This window comes from Stegodyphus dumicola, chromosome 11 (genome assembly GCF_044657685.1).
Source record: "Stegodyphus dumicola isolate Sdum_Otavi_A_Nest chromosome 11, ASM4465768v1".
Lineage (NCBI taxonomy): Eukaryota > Metazoa > Arthropoda > Arachnida > Araneae > Eresidae > Stegodyphus > Stegodyphus dumicola.
Genome location: NC_140778.1, coordinates 142357729 through 142380534, shown reverse-complemented (window position 1 = coordinate 142380534; position 22806 = coordinate 142357729). Strand labels below are relative to the sequence as shown.

At 35.3% G+C, this 22806-nt stretch overlaps 1 protein-coding gene across 1 annotated transcript in view; it reads right to left on the bottom strand.

Moving 5' to 3' along the window:
• LOC118195312 (protein O-mannosyl-transferase TMTC3-like) overlaps positions 1-22806 on the bottom strand; it is a 580765-nt gene that overhangs the window by 121673 nt on the left and 436286 nt on the right. Inside the window, exon 15 of the mRNA XM_085827263.1 lies at positions 21104-21186. Within this exon, the coding sequence (XP_085683389.1) occupies positions 21104-21186 (83 nt within the window). The remainder of the gene's footprint in view (positions 1-21103; positions 21187-22806) is intronic.

Here is a 22806-nt window from a genome sequence, read left to right as displayed (position 1 = left end):
AAGAGATATAAGCGCATAAGGAATTTTCGGAAATTTGTGTGCTCTTATTCCTTCAGGACAGCTCTCCTGTTACTCGCCAGTTGTATAAATTTTCTAAGGCTAGTTAGTTAGTTCTAAGCACTAGCCCCCCAATCTACCTAGCAGGCGAAACCTGCCATATGGCTATGAGGGGACACGCCAAGCCACAAAACATAACAACAACAACAAAAAAAAAAAAAAAAAAAAAAAAGTAAAGCAGATACATACATTCTAAACACTCTCGGTGAAGTAGTATATAGATGCGTCGTTTCCATTTCTGTGTTTTTTCTCATTGACAGTTTGCATAATATCTCTTGCAAATTTTCTAAACAATTTATAGTTAATAAATAAATCCTCAAACTTCGCAAATTTATATTTTCCTCTCATACTTCCAGTCAGGCAACAGTCCTCGACGAAATGCTTTGAATCGCCGAATTTATTACGAACTTTACATATATTATTTCCCTGACGGTGGAACCTTCTTAAGTAAGCAGGGAACCTTCCATGTGCAGTAAGAATTTGATTGACATCTATATCTCTTAAAATTCCCATTTTTTTGCTAATTTTTAAATTTTGTAAGGTATGAGATGAAATGAGTAGTCACCATCGTATGGATGAGGGAATGAGAGAAAGAATTATCGGTAGATTTGGGGCACACAAATCACAAGCGAAAGCGGCTACAGAGTTCAGTGCTACATTTTCTTGTCACAGAACAAACTCTGAAACTGTTGTCTCTGAAACTATTTACACATTTTGTGTAAATAGAGATATCGAGAGGATCTGGACAAGGCCGAAGAAAATTCACAACGACGAAAGAATATCGTTATTTGGCACTTTCAGCGCGGCGACACAGGACTGCTAAAATTTCATAGCTCTCACGGGAGCTATATGTTTCAGACGGCAGCGTAATGGGCATAGAGGCGTAGTCATAAGGGCATAAAATACGGAAATTCCGTTCACACTTGCTAGAACGGGGTGTAAGCCGTGGCCAATGAGAGAAGCTAAATTTACGCATGCGTGGATGTGTCTACAACTTTCCCGGGCTGTTCTCCTGCTCGACTGACTTCCCGCGTTCGCTCTGCTTGTTTTGTGATAGCGAAATCTTCTGTAGAACGCCGCTTCGTTTTAGTTTCGCTCTGATTGGTCGACGCTTATCCCAAACTCGGCGCAAAGTTGAAAACTTTGAACCCTATGCCACGAGCCCTAAACCAGATTTCGTGACGTAGCACAAACTGGTTACCTTGGCAACGGAGCTCATCTTTAACCACTTATGCCCTTTACGCCCCCGTCTGAGCGAAGCTTTAGATTCACAATTTACAGTTTTCCCGAACGCTTCATAAAATAGAGTTGTATGCCAGAAGACTCACTGTTTATGTCCTGGTAACTGCAGGACACAGAAGAGCGCGTTTAGCATAGTGCAAAATAACATGCACCTTTAACCAGACTTCAGCGGAGCGCTATGAATTTTACAGATAATGGACCGCAGCATTTATCCATCCATGCTCCTTTGCAGCTGCTGCAATTAGACAGAAACGCTAATTTCTCTTTCTCATTGAATTTTGTATTTATTTCCCAGGAATACTCGCGAATAGGCAACTGTCAGAGTATTGCCATTCTACAAAGCTTAACGTCCTTAATTTACCTTTAAAATTTCAATAGTTTCTTCTATATTGTACTTGTTGTAGCTCTAATAGTATGATGAGTGCAATGCAAATACAAGGCTGTATAACGTAATGCAATGTAAAATCACGCTTCAAATATTTCGTAAATATCGCCGTAATAAAGGTTTGGCCCTTTTGGTTAACCGGACGTTATTTCACCACAAACATAAGCAACGGTGCGAAATTTATATAGATGACGGAAAACCTAACAATAAGCAAAACGTTATGGAAAAAAAAATGAATTCCAAATCAGAATAATGTACTATATAATGTATATATATGTATGTATATAATGGTTTATATGCAGAATCCTGAATTTGTGCAATGTTTTGATGCTTCTTTTAAGCGAAACAACATTTCTTCCCTATGTACAGAGCGAGCTGTTTTAGCATATATAAAGATCAAATTATTACACAGCCTAGGCGTTGTAGGCGCAGAAGCATTCATGATGGCATAAAAATAGGGTATTATTATTATTATATCTAGCAAAGATTTGGCGACTGGCGCTTCGTTTACCGCTCGCCCGCTGAAGGGCTCTTTAACGTGGAAGATGCCTATGTAATAAAATCTTTCGCAGCATGTACATTCAGACACTCGCATCTAAAACTCACCAGTTTATCTGATAACATAATCTGAGAGTCGGTTTCATTTACGATACTTTTTCCTCAAAAGATTATACCTTACGCGATCGAGATTATCAAAAATATATTTTCGAAATTCATTTCATTTTTAGTATGAGCTAGAAATATTTCCACGTGCTTACTGATATACTGATACATTATTATATATGCAAAATCTATTACATTGTATATGCGAGTCTCAATATGAGTTCTTCAAATGAAAAATAAAAGAGGAGACTGCCTAATATGTGCCTATTCTCTGCCCCCTAAAAACTAGTTTTTAAAAGGATTTTGTGCTTTTCTAAAACGTAAATATTATCCATATCTCAGAATAATATAATTTATGGCAAGTAGTCATTTGTTACGCAAAGCAGAGTAAGTGATTAAATACATACCTGATCTGTAGTCTTTGCAAGCTGATCTGACAGACTGATTGCGACCATGCAGTAATATCAGTATATTGAGCCCGTAGCCAAACCAATTATAACAGAGTTTTTTATACTGTGGGTTGCGATTATGTAGGTCGCGGGACTTGCAGCAGGGGTTTTTAGCAGTTATTGCAGTATTTAGCAGTTATATTAGCAGTTTTGATATTTCTTTAACTATTGTAATAATTTTACAATTACCAAATATTTTTACACAATGCATTTGAAAGCAGATAAAGATAAGATAATGCAGACAAAGAAAAAGATGAAAACGTCTCTGCCATTTCGTATGTTGCTTATTTTAACATTCTTAAAATTAGAAATTAGTGACCGAAAACTGAATTAGTATATTACAGTGCAAGTGAAAAAATTGACAATTTCACTTACGCGTGTGTCGGATTTGCGGAATGCTCAAAGGGTCCCACAAAATTTTCGTAAATATTATGAGGTCTGGCGTCGAAGTGATAATAATTAATGAAATGAAATACACTCATGTCCATAAATTAAGGATAATGCAAAATCAGGCAAAGGAAGAGTTAGAAGCAAAACAAATTTGACTTATTTGTAAAGCTTACTTATTAAACAAAAGGTCAAAGCAAAAAAAGATGCTATATGTTTGATATTAGTAAAAAAATTACAAAAAAAAAAAAAAAAAAAAAAAAAAAACCTATATACAAAAAAACCAATATTACATGGTTGGTATGATTGTTAATACATTGTATGTCTCCCAGACGATGCAATACAATCCGTACAATGCCTAGACATCCTGAGTATCAAATTATCGATCTGATTTTGGGGGATATTACACCACTCAAAAAGCAATGCTCTCCGAAGTTCCGGTAGACATGTAGGAGGACGGGCTGCAGGTCGTCGGCCAAGCATATCCCACACATGCTCTACTGGATTCAAGTCCGGTGAGAATGCTGGCCAGTCCATACGGGTGATATCCTCCGATTGAAGGCATTCGCTTATGATGTTTGCACGGTGAGGACGGGCGTTGTCATCCATAAACACAAATTGTGCGCCCATGGTGCTCCGAAACAAACGTACATGTTGTTCCAGAATGACGTCCCGATAGATTTGGTTTGTCGTGGTTCCAATTTGAACATGCAGGTCAGTTCTGGAACCCAGAATAATTCCACCCCAAACAAGCACTCCTGCACCACGTAACGGTGTCGTTCAATGATGTTTTCTTGGTGGTAATGGGTACCTAGAGCTCTCCATATGAAAGTCCGGCGAGAATCAGACTGCAAGCGAAACCTGGACTCGTCGGAAAACATCACACAAGCCCACTGTTGCGGTGTCCACAATGCATGCTCTCTACTCCAGGCTAACCGCAGGCGACAGTGAATTGCAGTAAGTGGAACTCATTTGACAGGTCTACGAGCATATAGACCAATCTGCCCTAAGCGTCTGTACACGGTCTGCCTTGAAATTGTCGTACCAGTGGCTGAAGAGAGCTGACGAATAAGGTCTGAGGCTGTGCTCCGCCTGTTTCTTTTGGCAGTAACTGCCAAATACCGGTCCTCATTCGGCGTTGTAACTCTGGGGCGACCTGTGCTGTAACGTCTCTCACATTGTCTCTCACATCTCGGCCGATAATTCTACCACGTAAAAAATCATCCAAATGCGTCCTTTGTGTCATAACTATTCGCTTATTGCACTGAAATGCTTATAAAGCGCCTACGAACAATTTTACTTCTTTGCCTGTATTTTTTATATATCACTCTCTTACACTCTTGTCATTGTGACGTACCATCGGTGTCATCTGGTTACTTCCTGAAATTTGCATATGATTCTTTAAGATGTGTGTAGTGATTTTACAGCTCATATATTTAATTTAGAGTTCGTTTTCTGTGTGATGCCGAATTATCCTTAATTTATGGACATGAGTGTACCTGAATTAACGTGGGGCTTCCGACACACGAGCGGCCTTCGGTGTCCAGCGATCACGTAATGTATATAGGTGCCCAGCGACGCACGAGCGGCCTTCGAACATGGACCTTTTAAGAAATAGACTAACCCAAACGGGTTTTCTCCCTCGTCTGAGGCGTTGCCGGCAGTCACCTTGATCACATCCGGAGGAGTAGGGACGACTTGCAGAAATTTAACATTGGTTCCCTATTACAGAGTGTATAATTGTCAAGAAAAATCTGGTTGTAGCGCCTCATTTCACAAATTAGAATTTCTACATATTTTTATTTTTGAAATTGAGATTGATTTTTAAAAATTGAGCATATTTGTCAAGCATAATTAACGTTCCAAATAATTATAAAGCTATTGCATGCTTTCAGGACTGGATATATTTTTAGCTTTTCCTACGCTGTAAAGAAATTTGTAACTTCGCTGTAGGGAATTTTATTTCAATTATATTTCATAATACATCATAGTGATAAACACTTTTGACTCCTTAAAATTTTTTATACATTTAATTCTAATATTAAAATTGTGTTTAACCGTAATAATTAATTTTGCTTGTATTTTATAGTGATTATTTTTTTGAATTTATTTTTAGTTCTGCATAAGTTTTTTTTATTTACTGTTAATTTAATTTATTAGTCCAAAGCGGCGGTAACCTAGAAAGTCTGTTAGTTTCGAAGCGGCATTTTGCGCTGTCTTACTATAAATGTCCGTGTCTCCTTGCAAATTGTTGTTACGAAATATTATCGCCCTGTATTATATGTAAAGAAATTAAATAATGAAGAATCTGCATGAATACATGTATGTTTCTCGCACTGTGACAAAAACAACAGTATCTAGAGCCATCAAATTTTGAATAATGTAATCATCCACTCGAACATGGGCATCTGGACGCCCGAATTTCGAATTTGTTTCAATCTATTTCATATTCTGTAAAACTTTAACGAATCACATAAACAAGATCTCTCTCAAATACGGGCGGTATAGTCCTTACAAAATAGGGCGTGGCTTAAGAGCGTGCGAACCTTCTAAATTTGCTGGATAAAATGATCCCAAAATAAGTCCTACATCTGCAGAAAGTAAAAACTGACAATGAAAACCTAGTATGCAAGCGTCACATTCCTTGTAGCACACCTTATAATTTCACTGATGTTGATCTGCTAAACTGCATCGAAAGTTATTTTGACTCCACCTACTTGAAATGTAGCAAATAATTTAAAACAAAAACTTTCGACCTAAGTGTAGCAACTAGTTTGGGAAGAAGGGAATATAATACTTTGAGACTGCTAGTGTGGCAATTAGGCCATTGATGACTTATGCGTCGCCGGCTTGGTGCACGGCTACCAAGGAGGATATAAAAAGACTTCAAATCATGCAAAACAAAGTCTTAAGGCTTATCACCCATGCTCACTTTTCTGTGAGCAATGCTACACTGCACTGTGACTTAAAACTGGACACTCTAGAAGAGCACCTGAATAAGATCAACAGGAAATTCTTCACGAAAGCTCTGAACTGTGACCATATGAGAAATTTTGATATCTTTACCTACGAAATATTGAATCAGGACGCCAAACTGCGCCCACTTGCGGCCCACCTTATCAGGGACCCGAACTTTCCCACCTAGTGCCCACCTGTAAATAATGTGCCCAATGTGTTTTATTAGCATTCTTAATTTTGTATCTTACTCATTTATTGTACTTCACATTCTACACTCATTTTATGACTCCCACTTAGTCACGCCTTTACCGGGCCGGTTACTTGCTAGTGAGCTCTTGCGTTGCTGGTCTTCCTAGTCTTTATCCGTCTTTCTCCTCCTTACTGCGGACATTATGTGAAGATAGTTCTATGTTATTGTGCCCATCCGGCATAAATTTGATTGAGCCAGATAAACTACTGATCTCAGTGGTATTCTGGCTATAAGTTATCAGTCAGTCAGTCAATACCAAGTATTTTTAATATCATTAATCGCATATTTTAAAAAATAAAGCCACATTCCCTAAAACAAAAAGTATCACCTCTATTAACTATATATAAGGAGTCAACATGAATCTCTATTACTTTAAGTGCAACCACTAAACACTCAACCAGGTAGACACAAATTCATGAACAGCATATTGATACATCACATTAATTAAAATGAGATATGCGCTTTAAAAATTTGAAGCTAGTACAGACAGCATTTCTGGATGAAAGATAACAAACACGAGAGCTAAAAAGTAATAATATATATATATATATTCATACATATATATATTTAATGCATTTAATATATATATTTAATGCATTTAAATTCATATGTATAATTTAAGAATCCATCCAAGTATATATTTTATACAAAATGCTAATATACATATATATGATAGGTTAAAATATCATTTATGCAGAAAACAGATTATCTCCAGTATGATAAAAAAATTATGATATTTTTATTTCAGAAAGACGAAAAAATGACATGAAGCTGAACACACATACACACACATATTCAGAAGCTTGTTTACATACAAAAGTTGACGGAAAGAGACATCAAAAGAATTTTAAAGCTTTAAAATTTTACGTGATGATGGCTTTTGTTTAAGAAATTTTGTATTATGTATTTGTATTAAATCTGTATTACATGAACTTGATGGAAATGCTATCTGTCCAACAGTTATATGTTGGCAATAATTATTTAAATACAATGGTAAAAATTTTTTTAAAAGGGACAATACATTGCAGTATAGCACGCAACGATATACCATCCTAAGTTACTATTAGTTACAGCGAAACGTTTTAATAAAATACACTTTTTGTTAATAACCGAGCCACATTACAAATAGAGAACGCGTAGCAAAGGTGTAGCAGAATGCCAGCGCCACCTAGTGATGAATTTCGCGAAAGCCACTGAAAACTGGCAACCGGAATTTCGTTCAGTCTGGCAGGCCTTGAGTATAAGTTGGCCTTGTTACAATAATGGGGTAATGGTAAACAGTAAGTAAGAAGACAACATTTAGTATCTATGTGCTATTATATTTTGCGAATATTTGTACTGTCGCGGACGTTTTTGATTTCGCATTTGGTCTTATAATGGTCATTAGTATTCTAGTTATCTTACGTAACTAAAATCCAAGAACAGTATGTTTGCATGAACTGTGTTCTTCAATGTCAGTTGAAATTATGCAGTATTTCAAACTAAAACGAACTGTATAAAATATTTAAATACTCATCGCTCTTTCAATAAGTTTACATTTATTAATCTTTATTTCGCAGGAAATTCGTTGCATCTCACGAGAACTTCGCCATCAAGGAAAACAATATCCAATCGCGTATTGGTTGTTGTGTTGTCGTTTGAAATCAGCTTGCTTGGATCAAGGCCAACTTACAATTACAACTTACCTGCCAGTGTGAAAATATTCTCTTGCGTCTTCGGTTACTTCAGTGAAATTTTTACTGACCGCAGGAGGGCGCTACAATTCCGCTACGCTTTGCGACGTTAACAATGAGCAGAATGTACCCGAGAAGAAAAAAGTGTCTTGATATATGCAAAATTTAAAAACGATTAATCTGTAGCAGTCAGAAATTATACATTTCTTTTTATTATAAATATTTTTATTTAGAAAGGAAGCATGAAATTTCAAGTTATTCCATTTTTTCTTTTTTCATATATAACCGTCGGATGCTTGATTCTGATTTTAATTCTTCTTGCATCTAGATATACGCTATTTTTAATTGTACTTATTAGAGTTACCTATTCTAATTTAAGTGTCATTTAGAGCACATGTTTTACTTTAAAATTATTTATAGAGTATGAAGTTAGCAGGTAGCTTCAGAACATAAACTATTTCAGCGCAAATTTTTCATCGTATTAATATCAGTTGTGCTGTGCAACAAAATAATTTGGAGCCACTATTAAATATGTAATAAAAAATGATGAAAGTAAATTTGTTAATACATAAGAGAAAAAGTATTTCTAAAAGAAATTTGGCTTTAGGTACTGAAAATTTTGCTTTTTTTTAATTAATAAAAAATACATTTTTCGGAAACATTAAAAAGTAAAATTTTAAATAATGCAGATTTAGAGCTCTGAAGAGAAAACGTAACACTATTGATATTCGAAATAATACCAAGCATTTCAATATCACCTATAGCATATAATAATAACATGTATGACATTAATCACAATGAATCATATACTCCCTCTGTCCCAAATTAGTTGCTACATTTGAGTACTGATTATTGATACTGAAAATTTATGATTTTGTTTGCACATTTTCCAGAAATTTCAGGGTGGTACGTAATCAATCAACATCAACTTTACATACCAAGCATTTCCTCCTTAAATCAGTATCAAATTAATTTCAAAAATCCAGCTTTGGCACACTCTTAAGCCACGCCCTATTTCATAAGGACTCTTCCATAAGTAATCGCTTAAAATCTTCAGGCTAATTAAATGTCAATTCAATTATCTGTCTTGTCTATACGAGCCAGTTCACCTTAGAATTTCTTCCACAATGGCATCCCTCAGCATAGGCAGACAACCCTCGAGACCGTAATCACATAAACACGATCTTTCTGAAATACGGGCGGTATAGTCCTTTCAAAATGGGGCGTGGCTTAAGAGCGTGCGAACCCTCTAAATTTGCGTGGATAAATTTTAACTGAGAATGAAAACCTAGTATGCAAGCATTACAGTCCTTGTAGTACACCTTATAATTTTACTGATGTCCATGTACTAAACTGCATCGAAAGTTTTTTATGACTCCACCTACTTGAAATGTAGCAGCATTTGAGACAACTTTCAACCGAAGTGTAGCAACTAGTTTGGGGCGAAGGGAAAAAACAATTTTGAGACTGCTAATTTCAATATCATTAACATCATATTTAAAAAAATAAAACCATATTCCCTAAAACAAAAATTATTACATCTATTAATTACATATATCTATGGATTCGACATGAATCCCTATTACTTCAAGTGCAACCACAAAACACTCAACCAGGTAGACATAAATTTATGTACAGCATCACACTAATTAAAATGAGATATGTGCTTTAAAATTCTGAAGCTAGTACAGACAGCATTCAAATGTTTCTGGATCAAAGATAACGAATATGGGAGCTAAAAAGTAATAAATTTCGTGAAAAAGCTAACGCAATTAGCATTTCTTATAAAATATATACATGGATGAATTCTTAAATTTTAATTGCATTAAACTAATATATATATATATATATATATGAAAGGTTAAAATATCATTTATGGAGAAAACAGAGATTATCTCCAGAATGATAAAAAAATATTATGATAATTTTATTTCAGGAAGACGAAAACATAATATGAAGCTGAACACACGTACTTACACATATTAAGAAGCTTATTTATATTCAAAAGCAGCGAAAATGGTATGAATTGGTATGAATTGAGGTATCTATGAGTATTTAGTCCTGAGTACTTTTACTCAGAAATTATTTACCCTGCGGGGTACGTCTTAGTGAGAAGAAAATCCACTTTATTTAAAGTGGAAAGTTGGTGAAAACATCGTCGCATGGGTGTCGCCATCTATTGGAACATCAGGAAGTAATAAGAAGTAAATTTTGAACTTAGTTTTCCACTGCGAAATCAAGAGCAATCTTCACCGCTAAGAAAGCGATAGAAAGTTTTTCTGTATTGGATTTGGCGGATTTAATATTAACTGCAACATTGTTCATATCTTGAATGAATTTGAAAACTTTAGGATTTGAAAAAACTTGGGATATTGGATTATCATTATCTGCAGGGATCTTCTGCTGTTTAAGGACGGCGCTGAATGGGATGTTTCTTTGAATTTCTTTAATTTCAGTTTTAGATTTAGTTGCGAGTGCTGGGAAATCTTCAAGATTTGGAATCTCTTGGGTTTTCTCTGCTGGTTTAGGAGTTTGAAATCGCTTTTTATAAATCGGGCAACCACGGTAGGACGATACATGCTCCCCACGGCAAAAATAGCAGATGGGTTTTTCTTCACGTTTTAAAGAGCAGGTATTAGATCTGTTATTCTGGGAACATTTACAACATATTTCTTTTTTATAGCAATTCGCCTGTGAATGTCCATAGCTCTGACACTTGAAGCATTGAATTGGTCTTTTAGTTTTAGGTGCATATTTCTCAATAGTGATATTGAAGTTAAACATATTATTTAAATTGTAAATCGCTTCTCCTAATTTATTCCTTTCAAGTTCAATGAAGTAAATGGGTAATTTTATGAAATCACTTTCTATTCTCTTTGTGAACTGTTTAACTTTTAGTACTGGGAATTTTCTAAGTTTTAGGTCTTCAAATATTGCAGTTTCAGAGATGCTTCTGGGCATATTTTTTAGAATAACTTTAATGTTAGTTTTGGAATAAAGTTGATACGTATGGAATTCTATGCAAGATTTCTTTAGAAATTCGATGGCGCTGTTGTAATCCTCTTCGGTGGAAGTATTTAAATAAACTTTTTTGGCTTTCATCTGGGTTTCATATTCGTTTTTTAGGATTTTAGTACTTAAGATTTTCTGTAGATCAATCCAATCTAATTCAACTTGCGTGATGACAATTGGTGGGATTTTTATTTCAGATTTATGATTAGTTTTAACTTCAGTAGTTTCATTATTTTCTTTATCATTTAAGGACTCGAATCTGTTGTTTTGTTCTATTTCTTCTTTTTCGCTAGGTTTTAGATTAGGTTTGCATGTTTTTGAGGGGATTGACCAATTTTGTTCTGAATTATTATCTGCTTCTGGAGCTGTTAAATTGTTATAAACTTCTTTGATAGAGTTCACTAAATCTTCGTGTTCTTTCACATTTTCTGCGTAATCTTTCTCGTCCATCGATCCGGTGTAAATTAAGTTCGATTGTTCAATCATACGCTCTTGGGATTTATTTAAGATTTCAGTTAGGGTTCCGTTTCTGAGTATTTGATATCTGGGATCTTTATCTAATTCAGTTCCGAGTCCTTGAAATAAGTTAGGGAAAATATGTTTATACTTTTCCATGGTGTCGCGAAAATCTTGGGTTTTTGGAGTCGCAGTGCTGGAGGAGCTACTTTTCTTTATTCTTTTAGGCTGCTGCAATTTAGTTTCTAAACTGGAGGGTTTTAGAAAGTCTTTAAGTTTTAATTTTCCGCTATTCTTAGATGAGTTCGAATAATCTGAGTCGTGATCCATGTCGCTGTCGCTTTCATGCCTATTCCAAAAACGATCTGGTGGTTTTTCTGGCCGCCATGAGGAGAGAAAGCAAAAAATACTTACAGCAGCAAAAAAACGTAAGAAAAGAATTTTAAAGCTTTAAAATTTTACGTGATGATTGCTTTTGTTTAAGAAATTTTGTATTTGTATTAAATCTGTATTGCATGAAACAGATGGAAATGCTTCCAACAGTTATATGTTGCGAATAATTATTTAAATACAATCGTAAAATTTTTTACAAGGAAGAAAACTTTGCCGTATAGCACACAACAATGTACCATTCTACGTTACTATTAGTTACAGCGGAACTTTTTGTCAATAACGAGCCACATTACAAATAGAGAACGTGTAGCAGAATGCGAGCGCCACCTAGTGATAAATTTCGCGAAAGCCACTGAAAACTGGGAACCGGAATTTCGTTCAGTCTGGCAGGCCTTGAGTAGAAGTTGGCCTTGGTTGGATGTACTAAAGGATATGCCAGGGACGGAAAAAGCATGTTATTGGTTGCTGGTAGTGACGTCACCCGAGTGACAACATGGACGTTATAAGAAATAGACTAACCCAAACGGGTTTTCTCCCTTGTCTGAGGCGCTACCAAAGAATCTCTAAGGATTCCTTACAGATTTTTGGTGTTACCAGCTGTCACCATTGATCACATAGGGAGGAGTAGCTTGCAGAAATTTAACAGTGGTTGCCTATTGCAGCGTGTATAATTCTCAAGAAAAAGCTGGTTGTAGCGCCTCATTTCACAAATTAGAATTTCTACATATTTTTTATTTTTAAACTGAGATTGATTTTTAAACATTTAGCATATTTATCAAGCATAATTAACGTTCCAAATAATTATAAAGCTATTGCATGCTTTCAGGACTGGATATATTTTTAGCTTTTCCTACGCTGTAAAGAAATTTGTAACTTCGCTGTAAGGAATTTTATTTCAATTATATTTCATAATACATCATAGAGATAAACACTTTTGACTCCTTAAATTTTTTTACGCTTTTAATTCTAATATTAAGATTGTATTTAACCGTAATAATTAATTTTGCTTGTATTTTATAGTGATTATTTTTTTAAATTTATTTTTAGTTCTGCATAAGATTTTTTTTATTTACTGTTAATTTAATTTATTAGCCCAAAGAGGCGGTAACCTAGAAAGTCTGTTAGTTTCGAAGCGGCATTTTGCGTTGTCTTACTATAAATGTCCGTGTCTCCTTGCACATTGTTGTTACCAAATATTATCGCCCTATATTATATGTAAAGATATTAAATAATGAAGGATCTGCATGAATACATGTATGTTTCTCGCACTGTGACAAAAACGTCAGTATCTAGAGCCATCAAATTTTGAATAATGTAATCATCCACTCAAACATGGGCATCTGGATGCCCGAATTTCGAATTTGTTTCAATGTATTTCATATTCTGTAAAACTTTAACGAATTCTTGATTAACAAACTCAACGAGTTCAGAGCGAGCACTGTACGGAAAATAACAGTTTTATCTCCAGTGCGGAAATTCTAAAGATATGCTTTTTTCAAATGTATGTGGTTTACGGGCGAAGAACAGGATATTAAAAAAATTTTCCCTTTGGGCGTAATATAAAATCTGAGTGCTTCTAGATTTTATTTTATCTTTCTTTTCCCCTTCATTACGTTCAGAAAATTTTAGGCTCCGAATTTTATGAATTATTAAAATAACTAATCCACTTTAATGTTAATAATTTAATAATCATATAATCAAATAAATATGATCGTTTTGAATGTTATTATAGTTTGGAAAATCACTGCCTGAAAATGTTCATTAAATTTTTAAGAAAATATCAGATCTTGTTTAATTTTACCTTATTTATTAAGTATCACGTACTATCAATCTTATTTATTTAATTTTACTTTATTTTTATGTAAAATTAAGTTCATAAATTTTGTGCTTAGAGTTTTTACCAAGTAAAGAATTTACCAAGTACAAGAATTGCTCGTGAAAAAAATGCGCGAAATGCAGTAAAAAGTGCTTTAATGAGATATATTAAATCCTATTTGGAAAAAACTGTGGTTTTCATAATCTCATCACTATACAACGTATCACATTTAATAATTAAAAAGAGTTATGTGATACAAACGCCATAGGTTTCAACGTTAAAGTAAACCAGATCGTCCCTACTCCTTCTTGCCGACATGTCGGTGACGCACGCCCCGCCCACTGGGTTAGTCTATTTCTTATAAGGTCCATGGCTGTCACTCACATGACGTAATGCGCACGCGGCATAATTTTCTCCAAGCACTACGCATCGCTCTTGGGCCACCGCTGGTTTCAAATTAAGGTTCATGCGAAATACAATTCCTATGCTTCTAAAGCAGAAAGGTTGTCCAGGTACAGCTGGGAAAAGCTGACCATGTACCTAGGCCGTTCACGTCTTTTCGTATCCCGCGAAGGGACTGGCTGCATGGTCACTTTCGCGGCCTTTCCCATGTGTAAATGTTTATACGAACCCAGTTTTCCTTAAAAAGTACTCCACGAAGGCATCCCTCCCCCTAGTCTGCTATCCCATGAGGCTTTCTTGTAATTACAATAAAAACAAAAAAGGGCAAAATAACGGGTTGGCTACTTTTCTTGGTTTATCAATATATTTAATATGAATACGAACTATTGTCCCTTTCGTAATGGGCCCTGCGGCGGCCGAGCGGTAAAGTCGCTGAACACTGGTAGTCCGAGATTTGAATCCAGCGAACGGGCTGGCTGCATGGGCGTTTTCGTGGTTTTCCCCATGTGTAACGTGTATACGAGACAGTTTACCTTAGAAAATCCTCCACGAAGGCATCCGTCAGGCAGATAGCCCTAATGTGCTTTGCCATAATACACTCATGTCCATAAATTAAGGATAATTCCAAGTCACGTGGAAATCGAACTCTAAAATAAATATATCACCTGTAAAATCACTACACACATCTTCAAGAATCATATGCAAATTTCAGGAAGTAACCAGATGACACCGAAGGTACGTCCCAATGACGAGAGCGTAAGAGAGTAATATATAAGGAATACAGGCAAAGAAGTAAAATTGTTCGTAGGCGCTTTATAAGCATTTCAGTGCAATGACCGGATAGTTATGACACTAAGGACGCATTTGGATGATTTTTTACGCGGTAGAATTATCGGCCGTCTGGAATGTGGGCGTACCCAACTGGAGGTATCAGATGCACTTGGAATTGCCCTGTGTGTCATCTCCAGGCTTTGGCAACGATTCCAAGATGATGGTAATGTGAGTAGACGTTACAGCACAGGTCGCCCCAGAGTTACAACGCCGAATGAGGACCGGTATTCGGCAGTTACTGCCAAAAGAAACAGGAGGAGCACAGCCTCAGACCTGTCTCGTCAGCTCTCTTCAGCCACTGGTACGACAATTTCAAGGCAGACCGTGTGCAGACGCTTAGGGCAGATTGGTCTATATGCTCGTAGACCTGTCAGATGCGTTCCACTTATTGAAACTCACTGTCGCCTGTGGTTAACCTGAAGTAGAGAGCATGAATTGTGGAAACCGCAACAGTAGGCTTGTGTGATGTTTTCCGACGAGTCCAAGTTTAGCTTGCAGTCTGAGTCTCGCCGGACTTTCATATGGAGAGCTTCAGGTACTCGTTACCACCATGAATACATCATTGAACATCACCGTTACGGTGGTGCAGGAGTTATCGTTTGGGGTGGAATTATTCTGGTTCCCAGAACTGACCTGCATGTTCAAATTGGAAGCATGACAAGCTAAATCTATCGAGACGTCATTCTGGAACTACTATATTCTGGAACTATATCTATTCTGGATACTTTTGTTTCGGGGCGCCATGGGCGCACAATTTGTATTTATGGATGACAACGCCCTTCCTCACCGTGCAAACATCGTAAGCGATTGCCTTTAATCGGAGGATATCACCCGTATGGACGGGCCAGCATTCTCACCGTACAGTACGTGTGGGAGATCCAGTACAGCACGTGTGGGAGATGCTTGGGCGACGAGTTGCAGCCCGTCAACCTCCTCCTACATGTCTACCGGAACTTCGGAGAGCATTGCTTTTGAGTGGTGTAATATCCCCCAAGATCAGATCGATAATTTGATACTCAGCATGCGTTGTACGGACTGTATTGCATTGTCTGGGAGACATACAATGTATTAACAACTATACCAACCATGTAATATTGGCTTTTTGTAAATAGGTTTTTTTGTAATTTGCTCCAGGGAGAAAAAATCGCTATTTTTTAATAATATCAAACATATAGCATCTTTTTTTGCTCTTTACCTTCTGTTTAATAAATAAGCATTACAAATAAGTCAAATTTGTTTTGTTTATAACTCTTCCTTTGCCTGATTTTGCATTATCCTTAATTTATGGACATGTGTGTAAAGTAACCAAACCCTTTTTTAATGTGAATATGAACAAATTTTCAGTTTTGTAAACCTTCTTGACGAACTTGATCCTTCACAAATGCATCCTTTCCTTAAGGGAAATAACTGTAGAAAACTCTGCCATAGCGTATCGTTCGTTCTATTTCGATAACGCATATAATTAAAATCTATTATATCAAATTTCATATGAAAAATGCCGCTTCTTCTGCCGTTTGCTATCTAAGCCGTTGCTTTATGTTATAAGATGACATAGTGATTGCAATGCCGGTACTCCGGTATTTCGTGCTATTTTGCAAGTCAGGGAACTAATAGTATTTGGTAAGATGAATTACAGGTATATACAGCTGCAGTACGAGGTTCCACCGGAAGAATCCTGGCGTCCTGTCTAGTTAGTCTCGATTTCTGTTTATTCAGTGTTAGGTTCAGGCTCGGCAGGGAACGTATTGGTACTGTCTTGTGCCCCTTATTTGTGGTACACTACTTGGTTAGATTTTGAAGTTTTGCTTTGGGGCTTGGCTCCCTTTGGTCGGCACTGAGGGATGGTGGAAGTCTAATATGTGTACTTGAAAGCCCAGACTATGTGAAACTAAATTTGTTCAAAGTACTGGTCAGTACTGGTACTCTCTTGTCTGCCTCTTGGTTGTGAGACGCTATGTAGTTAGATTTTGAAGGGTGTCCTTGGGCATTTAGCTCTCGTTGGCCGGCACTGAGGGATGGTGGAAGGCTAAAATGCGAACTTGTAAGCCGAAATTGTGAAACCAATTGTGTTCGAATCCCGGCGAATGGGCTGGCTGCAATGTGTTTTCGTGGTTTTTCCCATGTGTAACGTGTTTACGAGACACTTTCCCTTAGAAAGTCCTAAACGAAGGCATCTCTCCTCTTAGGTTTTGAATGCTTTGCCGTAATTAAATAAACCAAACTTGAACGGAAAACTCCATTATGCATACAATAATTGCTATAGCATATAGTTCGCTTCAATAAGACGACCACCTCCCGAGAGAACGGAAAGTATCTAGAATTGTGGATTGTCAACTTGGAGAGAAATCATGGTAATTTGACAACACGCTGACTAACTAAGATGACGCAAGAAAAATAAGCAAACGAAGAAATTCGGATTGGAAGGGATACCGTAAATGATAAACGGTAATTTAGTATATAAGATTGGGGATATAGACATGAAGTTCCAATAAAATCGCCAGCATTTTTATGAAAACTCTCATATAATGCAAATCGCAAATAACGTGACTAAACATTTATGAACAATTTCTGCACGTTATTTTGTTTTATAACAAAAATTCAATTACATTCCAATAATTAATTCCAATGTTCTTTATCCCTGAAATGCAATTTAAAATGTTTGGATTACTTAATTACAACAAAACATGTTTAAAAGTTATGCATTTTCACTTCCTTATTATATTTATTAATATGTTATCCTGTTTACCAAGACTAATTTAATTTGTAAACTTCACCGAGATCTGTAAAATAAGTCAAACTTTTTCTAGAGTTAATTGTTTGTTTGCTATGTTTTAACTCTAGTATTTAGAACGCTTGCTACAAAGGCTTGTAGCAGATAATTAACTCTGGCATGTGAACAGTAAAATATGGCATCAAGTATATTCAGGAAGAAATCTTATACAATAGTTGGTATGGTTATCAGAACCTCAACGAGGATGGGCTTCAACTTCCACCCCAATTTTGAGAAGCAGTTTATATGATCAAAATATTTTCTTAAGGCACACGACGGAGACTCAATACACATGGACAAAATTATTTGTCATTATTTAATACTAAATTTGGTATAAGTATAAAATAATACAGTCAAAAGTCGTTAATCCGGACTCGTCGGGACTTCAGCTATTCCGGATTACCCATTTTTCCGGATTATAGATCATCAGTCTAAATCTGGTAAGATGGCATGCAAATCAGTCTAAATCTGGTAAGATGGCATGCAAAAATTATAAAATTAAAAATATGAAACCGTAATTTATGAAATAAAGAACAATTATGATCTAAAGGGTATCAAAATTTACAAAAAAAATGCTTAATATTTATTAGTTTACTTTATTAAACATTTCTTTCAATGTAAATTGCTTAAGTTGCTTCGTTTTATGTGATAATACTTTCTCTTTAATTCTTTAAACAGACATAATTTCTTGTTCAGTTGCAAAGTTCCGCTGTTCAAGTCCTATAATTGCTGTGTCGAGAATACCGACTAATTTGTCAATCGAAATTTTTTCGTTTTCAATAACCTCTGTGTCACTTTCTTCACTATCGGAAGCAAATTAGAATGACGAGGAATTTTATTTAAATCATATCAAAGACGGAATACATCGAGATGAAATACTACATTTAGTAAGGAATTATAAGCCAAATAAAATGAAAACATCTGCCCTGAAGATAAGGATAGTGCTGACAGATCAACTTCCAATTCATTGCGCCCCGCGGCGTTCCCCCCCATCGCCGCAGAGCAGCGTGAAATTAATAAACAGATTTCGGAATGGTTAGGTCATTTTTTGCAGCAACTCCACTTTGTTTAATGAACTTCGAAACATACTTTCGCTTTGTAGATCCTTTACATATTAGTAAATATATATCGAAAATTCTATTTGACATAATCAAGAGTTCAAGCTTACTTTTATAAAATTGCTCTAACAGTCTGCAAAAAATAATAAGCCGGATCCAATTCGAAGATTAAAGAACAACGCAATCTGCAACATCAACTGAATTAGATTTTTTTAGTTTAGCTTATACCGTTCGTTATATATTAAACGCGCATGCGTAAACATATTTTGCGCATGCGCACACGCATATTCTCAGCCATAAAGGTCTTACGCGCACGCGTAAACGCGACGCATGCGCAGAAAGTTTGTAGCTTTGAGGTCCGGATTATAGATCATTCCGGATTATGGGTGTCCGAATTAACGACTGTTGACTGTAATAAAAAAACCTTATTTTTTAGGAAAAAAATCTAAAAGCCACAAGTTTGAATAAATTTTTAAATAACTTCCGATATCGAGAGCGGCCAAACACATCCCTTATTTTCAACTCTATAATGGCCTTGAAGTGCAAAAGTCACGTGATCCAGATGGTCAATGTGTTCTTGTGGTAGTGTGTGGTTCCCAATCCGTGGGTCGTGTAATTTTTGGATTTTGCTATTAGTGTTATGTATGTGCCTCTTTGACCTGTTAATTTCTCCTCCCTAAAATTACATTTATGTCTAAGAGTACCAGCGTAGATATGTGCCTCTTTGACGTCTGATTTCTCCTCCGTAAAATTAAATTTATATCTACGAGTACCAGTGTAGGTATGTGCCTCTCTGACGTCTGCTTTCTCCTCCGTAAAACTAAATTTATATCTATGAGTACCAGTGTAAGCATGTGCCTCTTTGACGTCTGATTTCTCCTCCGTAAAATTAAATTTATATCTAAGAGTACCAGTGCATTTATGCGACTCTTTGATTTTTGATTGCTCCTCCGTAAAATTAAATTTATGTCTAGAATTACCAGTGTATTGTATGTGTCGCTTTGACCTTCTGATTTCTTTGGTGAAAATTCATTCTGTCATGGACTTTCATGTCATAGGCTTCATAGACTTCAATATCATAGGGCTGAATGCATACCACTCCTTTTTGTCTTTCCACTAGACACAACATCAGGACTCATTCGAATGGTGTTCTGTGCTATATGAGTCGATATAAGTCCGGTGCTATATCAGTCGATGTCAGTCCGGTGCTATTTCAGTCGAGTCAAATACGTTAAACCTTTGTAACATTTTGGGTTTTTAGTGTTAACTGGAGTTATACGCAATCCTTCTTATTATTCTTCAAGTGATGTGGTCTTGCATGCTTTTCCTGCAGTTTTATTTTCATCAGGACTCTAAATTGATTTTACTGTTTTTAATGAAACTTTCAGGATGCCACTTTTCTCCAGCCGTCCCCTATTACGGAAATTACCTTAGCAGAATGCTTTGCATTATGAGCCTTTGTTTCTTTATAATAGAGCTTATAATGGGCCTAAAGATGGTCCGTTATAAGGTCCATAAAATAATCATATTCATTGAGCATGAGTGCATGCAAATCAATGTTCGCCATCGTCGAAGGCATCTTCTGTAGTATGGCTACCTCCACAGAAAAGAGAAATTATCTTAAACCTTTGGTAGTAAAGAACGCTTAGTGTATTTGCCAAAGTTTGTTCATAACTACTTGTTGTAGAATGAGTTTTAATTGTCTGATAGGCTTGAACTATATTCCTAGGTACATTCGTAATTTATCCTTTTACTCTGCATAAATGACACGTTGTTTCCCTTAAGTAAAGAATTTTCTAGCCCTTATCTAGAATAGAAAATATAATAATTTATTAAAATTTATTGCAAATAAACGGCTGTCCTAATTAACCGATCTTTTTATTACAAGAAGGTACGTTTCATTTACCGCTAAATTGAAAGAAGTTAGAAAATAATAATAACAATAATAATAAACATAAATGTAAATAAAAATATTTTTCTTCTTCTAACACTTTCCTACTTCAAATAGCATTAGGATCTATCTATTTTACAGTCCAAGTATTGTTATTAAATTTAAGTTGATGTAGATGGCGCTGCAATTACGAGCGCAGTTTATTTTTAGTTATCACGTGACTCTCGCGTTTTGGCAACGAAAGAAGATTATAGTTTTTTTCTTTTGCTGTTGTTATCCTAACGTATTTTTTTATTTCATAAAATAAAACGCTTTTTCATACAGTCCATTGCTTATTAATGTTATTTCGCATCGCATCGTCGCCAAGGTCAAACTGGCTTTACCCATGTGTTTACTAGGTTATCTTGACAAGTTTATTTTCAAGACACAATGAATGGTTTTGGGATATTACAACGAAAAACTCAACTTACTTGTTCATTTTCAGAAGCACATCTCCTCTGTTCAGGTAAGCATTCGTGAAATCAGACCTCAGGTTTAAAGCTTCTTTGTAGAGCTGATAACAATGTAATTACAATTTATAAAACAATTTATAAACATTATATGCATTTTTACAAACTATATACTCGTATTTTCAGCAGCAATAATAAAGAATTTGTGAAAACATAATTTACATCATTCAAGGAAATAAAATGCCACATATATTATCTGAAGGTGCTACTTTGGTAGACGGTTGCACAGATTTCGGCGATTTCTTTTTTGGCGAGCGATACGATTTATGGTAAACCCATTGCTGGACAAGTTATTTATGGTAACCGATACTTCGTTTTCATTTTAAAAAAAAAGTAATGAGTTTTATTATGCATAAATTCCGTGTTTTAAATGTTATTTATGGCTTCTGAATATTAAAACTCAATTTAATTTTTCCTTTTTGTTTGAAATAAAAATTTTATTGTTTATGATATTTTGTATAAAATATGTTGTGGATGATGTAATGAAAGACGTCACCTTGCTTTAAAAGTAATTGGTTTTAATATCTATAAATTTAATCTAATGTTTTAAACATTATTTATGGCTGTTAAATATTAAAATACAATTTAATTTTGCATCTTTTTAAAAAATGATTTTATTATGTATGATTATTTAAATAATTCTAATTCTAGGCGTGATGTAATGAGTTCCCTGATTAGTTACAGAATATTTGTTCATTAACGAGCTATAATCAGCTCCCTGATTGGTTACTGAATATTTGTACACTACCACGCCATTTTAAAATTTTATTATTCATCTATTCTAATTCCTTAGATTTCATAGGAAACGGATATGTCCCTTTCAAAGATTAATACCAAGAATATTGGCATCCGAATAAAAAATTGTCTATTTCTATGTCTTGAATAAATTCTTGGTATTAATATTGGTAATACCAAGAATTATTGATATCGGAATAAAAAATTGTCCTTTGAGACCTTATTTTGGGCAATCTGGCTTTCCGAATCAAGGATTTATTTATAAATTGCTACAAGGGTCAGAGGAAATTTATTTTAAATTTTTGGAGATAACGTCGCTAATTGCTTCTTCAATGAAGTGCGCGAAATGTGGATCACAGATGAAGATCTTTATAAAAGACGATTCTGAGGACGGCCGTATATGGTATTGTGGTCACGGGGGAAGAAATAACCGCTGTAACGGTAAAAAAAAGTATTAGACATTCTTTCTTTTTTACGGGCAATAAACTAATTGCTGTCATTTTAGCTGTAGCTCTAGTGAAACGTTCTTATTTACTCATTTTAAAGTATTTGAATTTAAGTAATATTTTAATTCTTTTAAACGTTGATATAATGTTTTTTAATTCGATACTCAACTTACGAAATATTTTAATCCAATTAAACGTTGTCGCAATGTTTTTATAGCGGTGTTTTTATTCTATTTCTTTGCTATATGAAAGTAATAATTTAACCTTATTTTAGTATTTTATACTTATAGTAAATGTATTTATTTACATTTGCCTTTTATCTTAAAAAACATCGTTTTCAACAAAAAATTAATCCATTCTTTTTAACGATACTTTTTTTTTTTTTTTTTTTTTTAAGTTTCGAATACTTTGCGCAAAATACGTAAAAACAGCGCTTTTCAAGATGGCTGACGATTGTAAAAACCGCGCCAACAATTGCGCCAA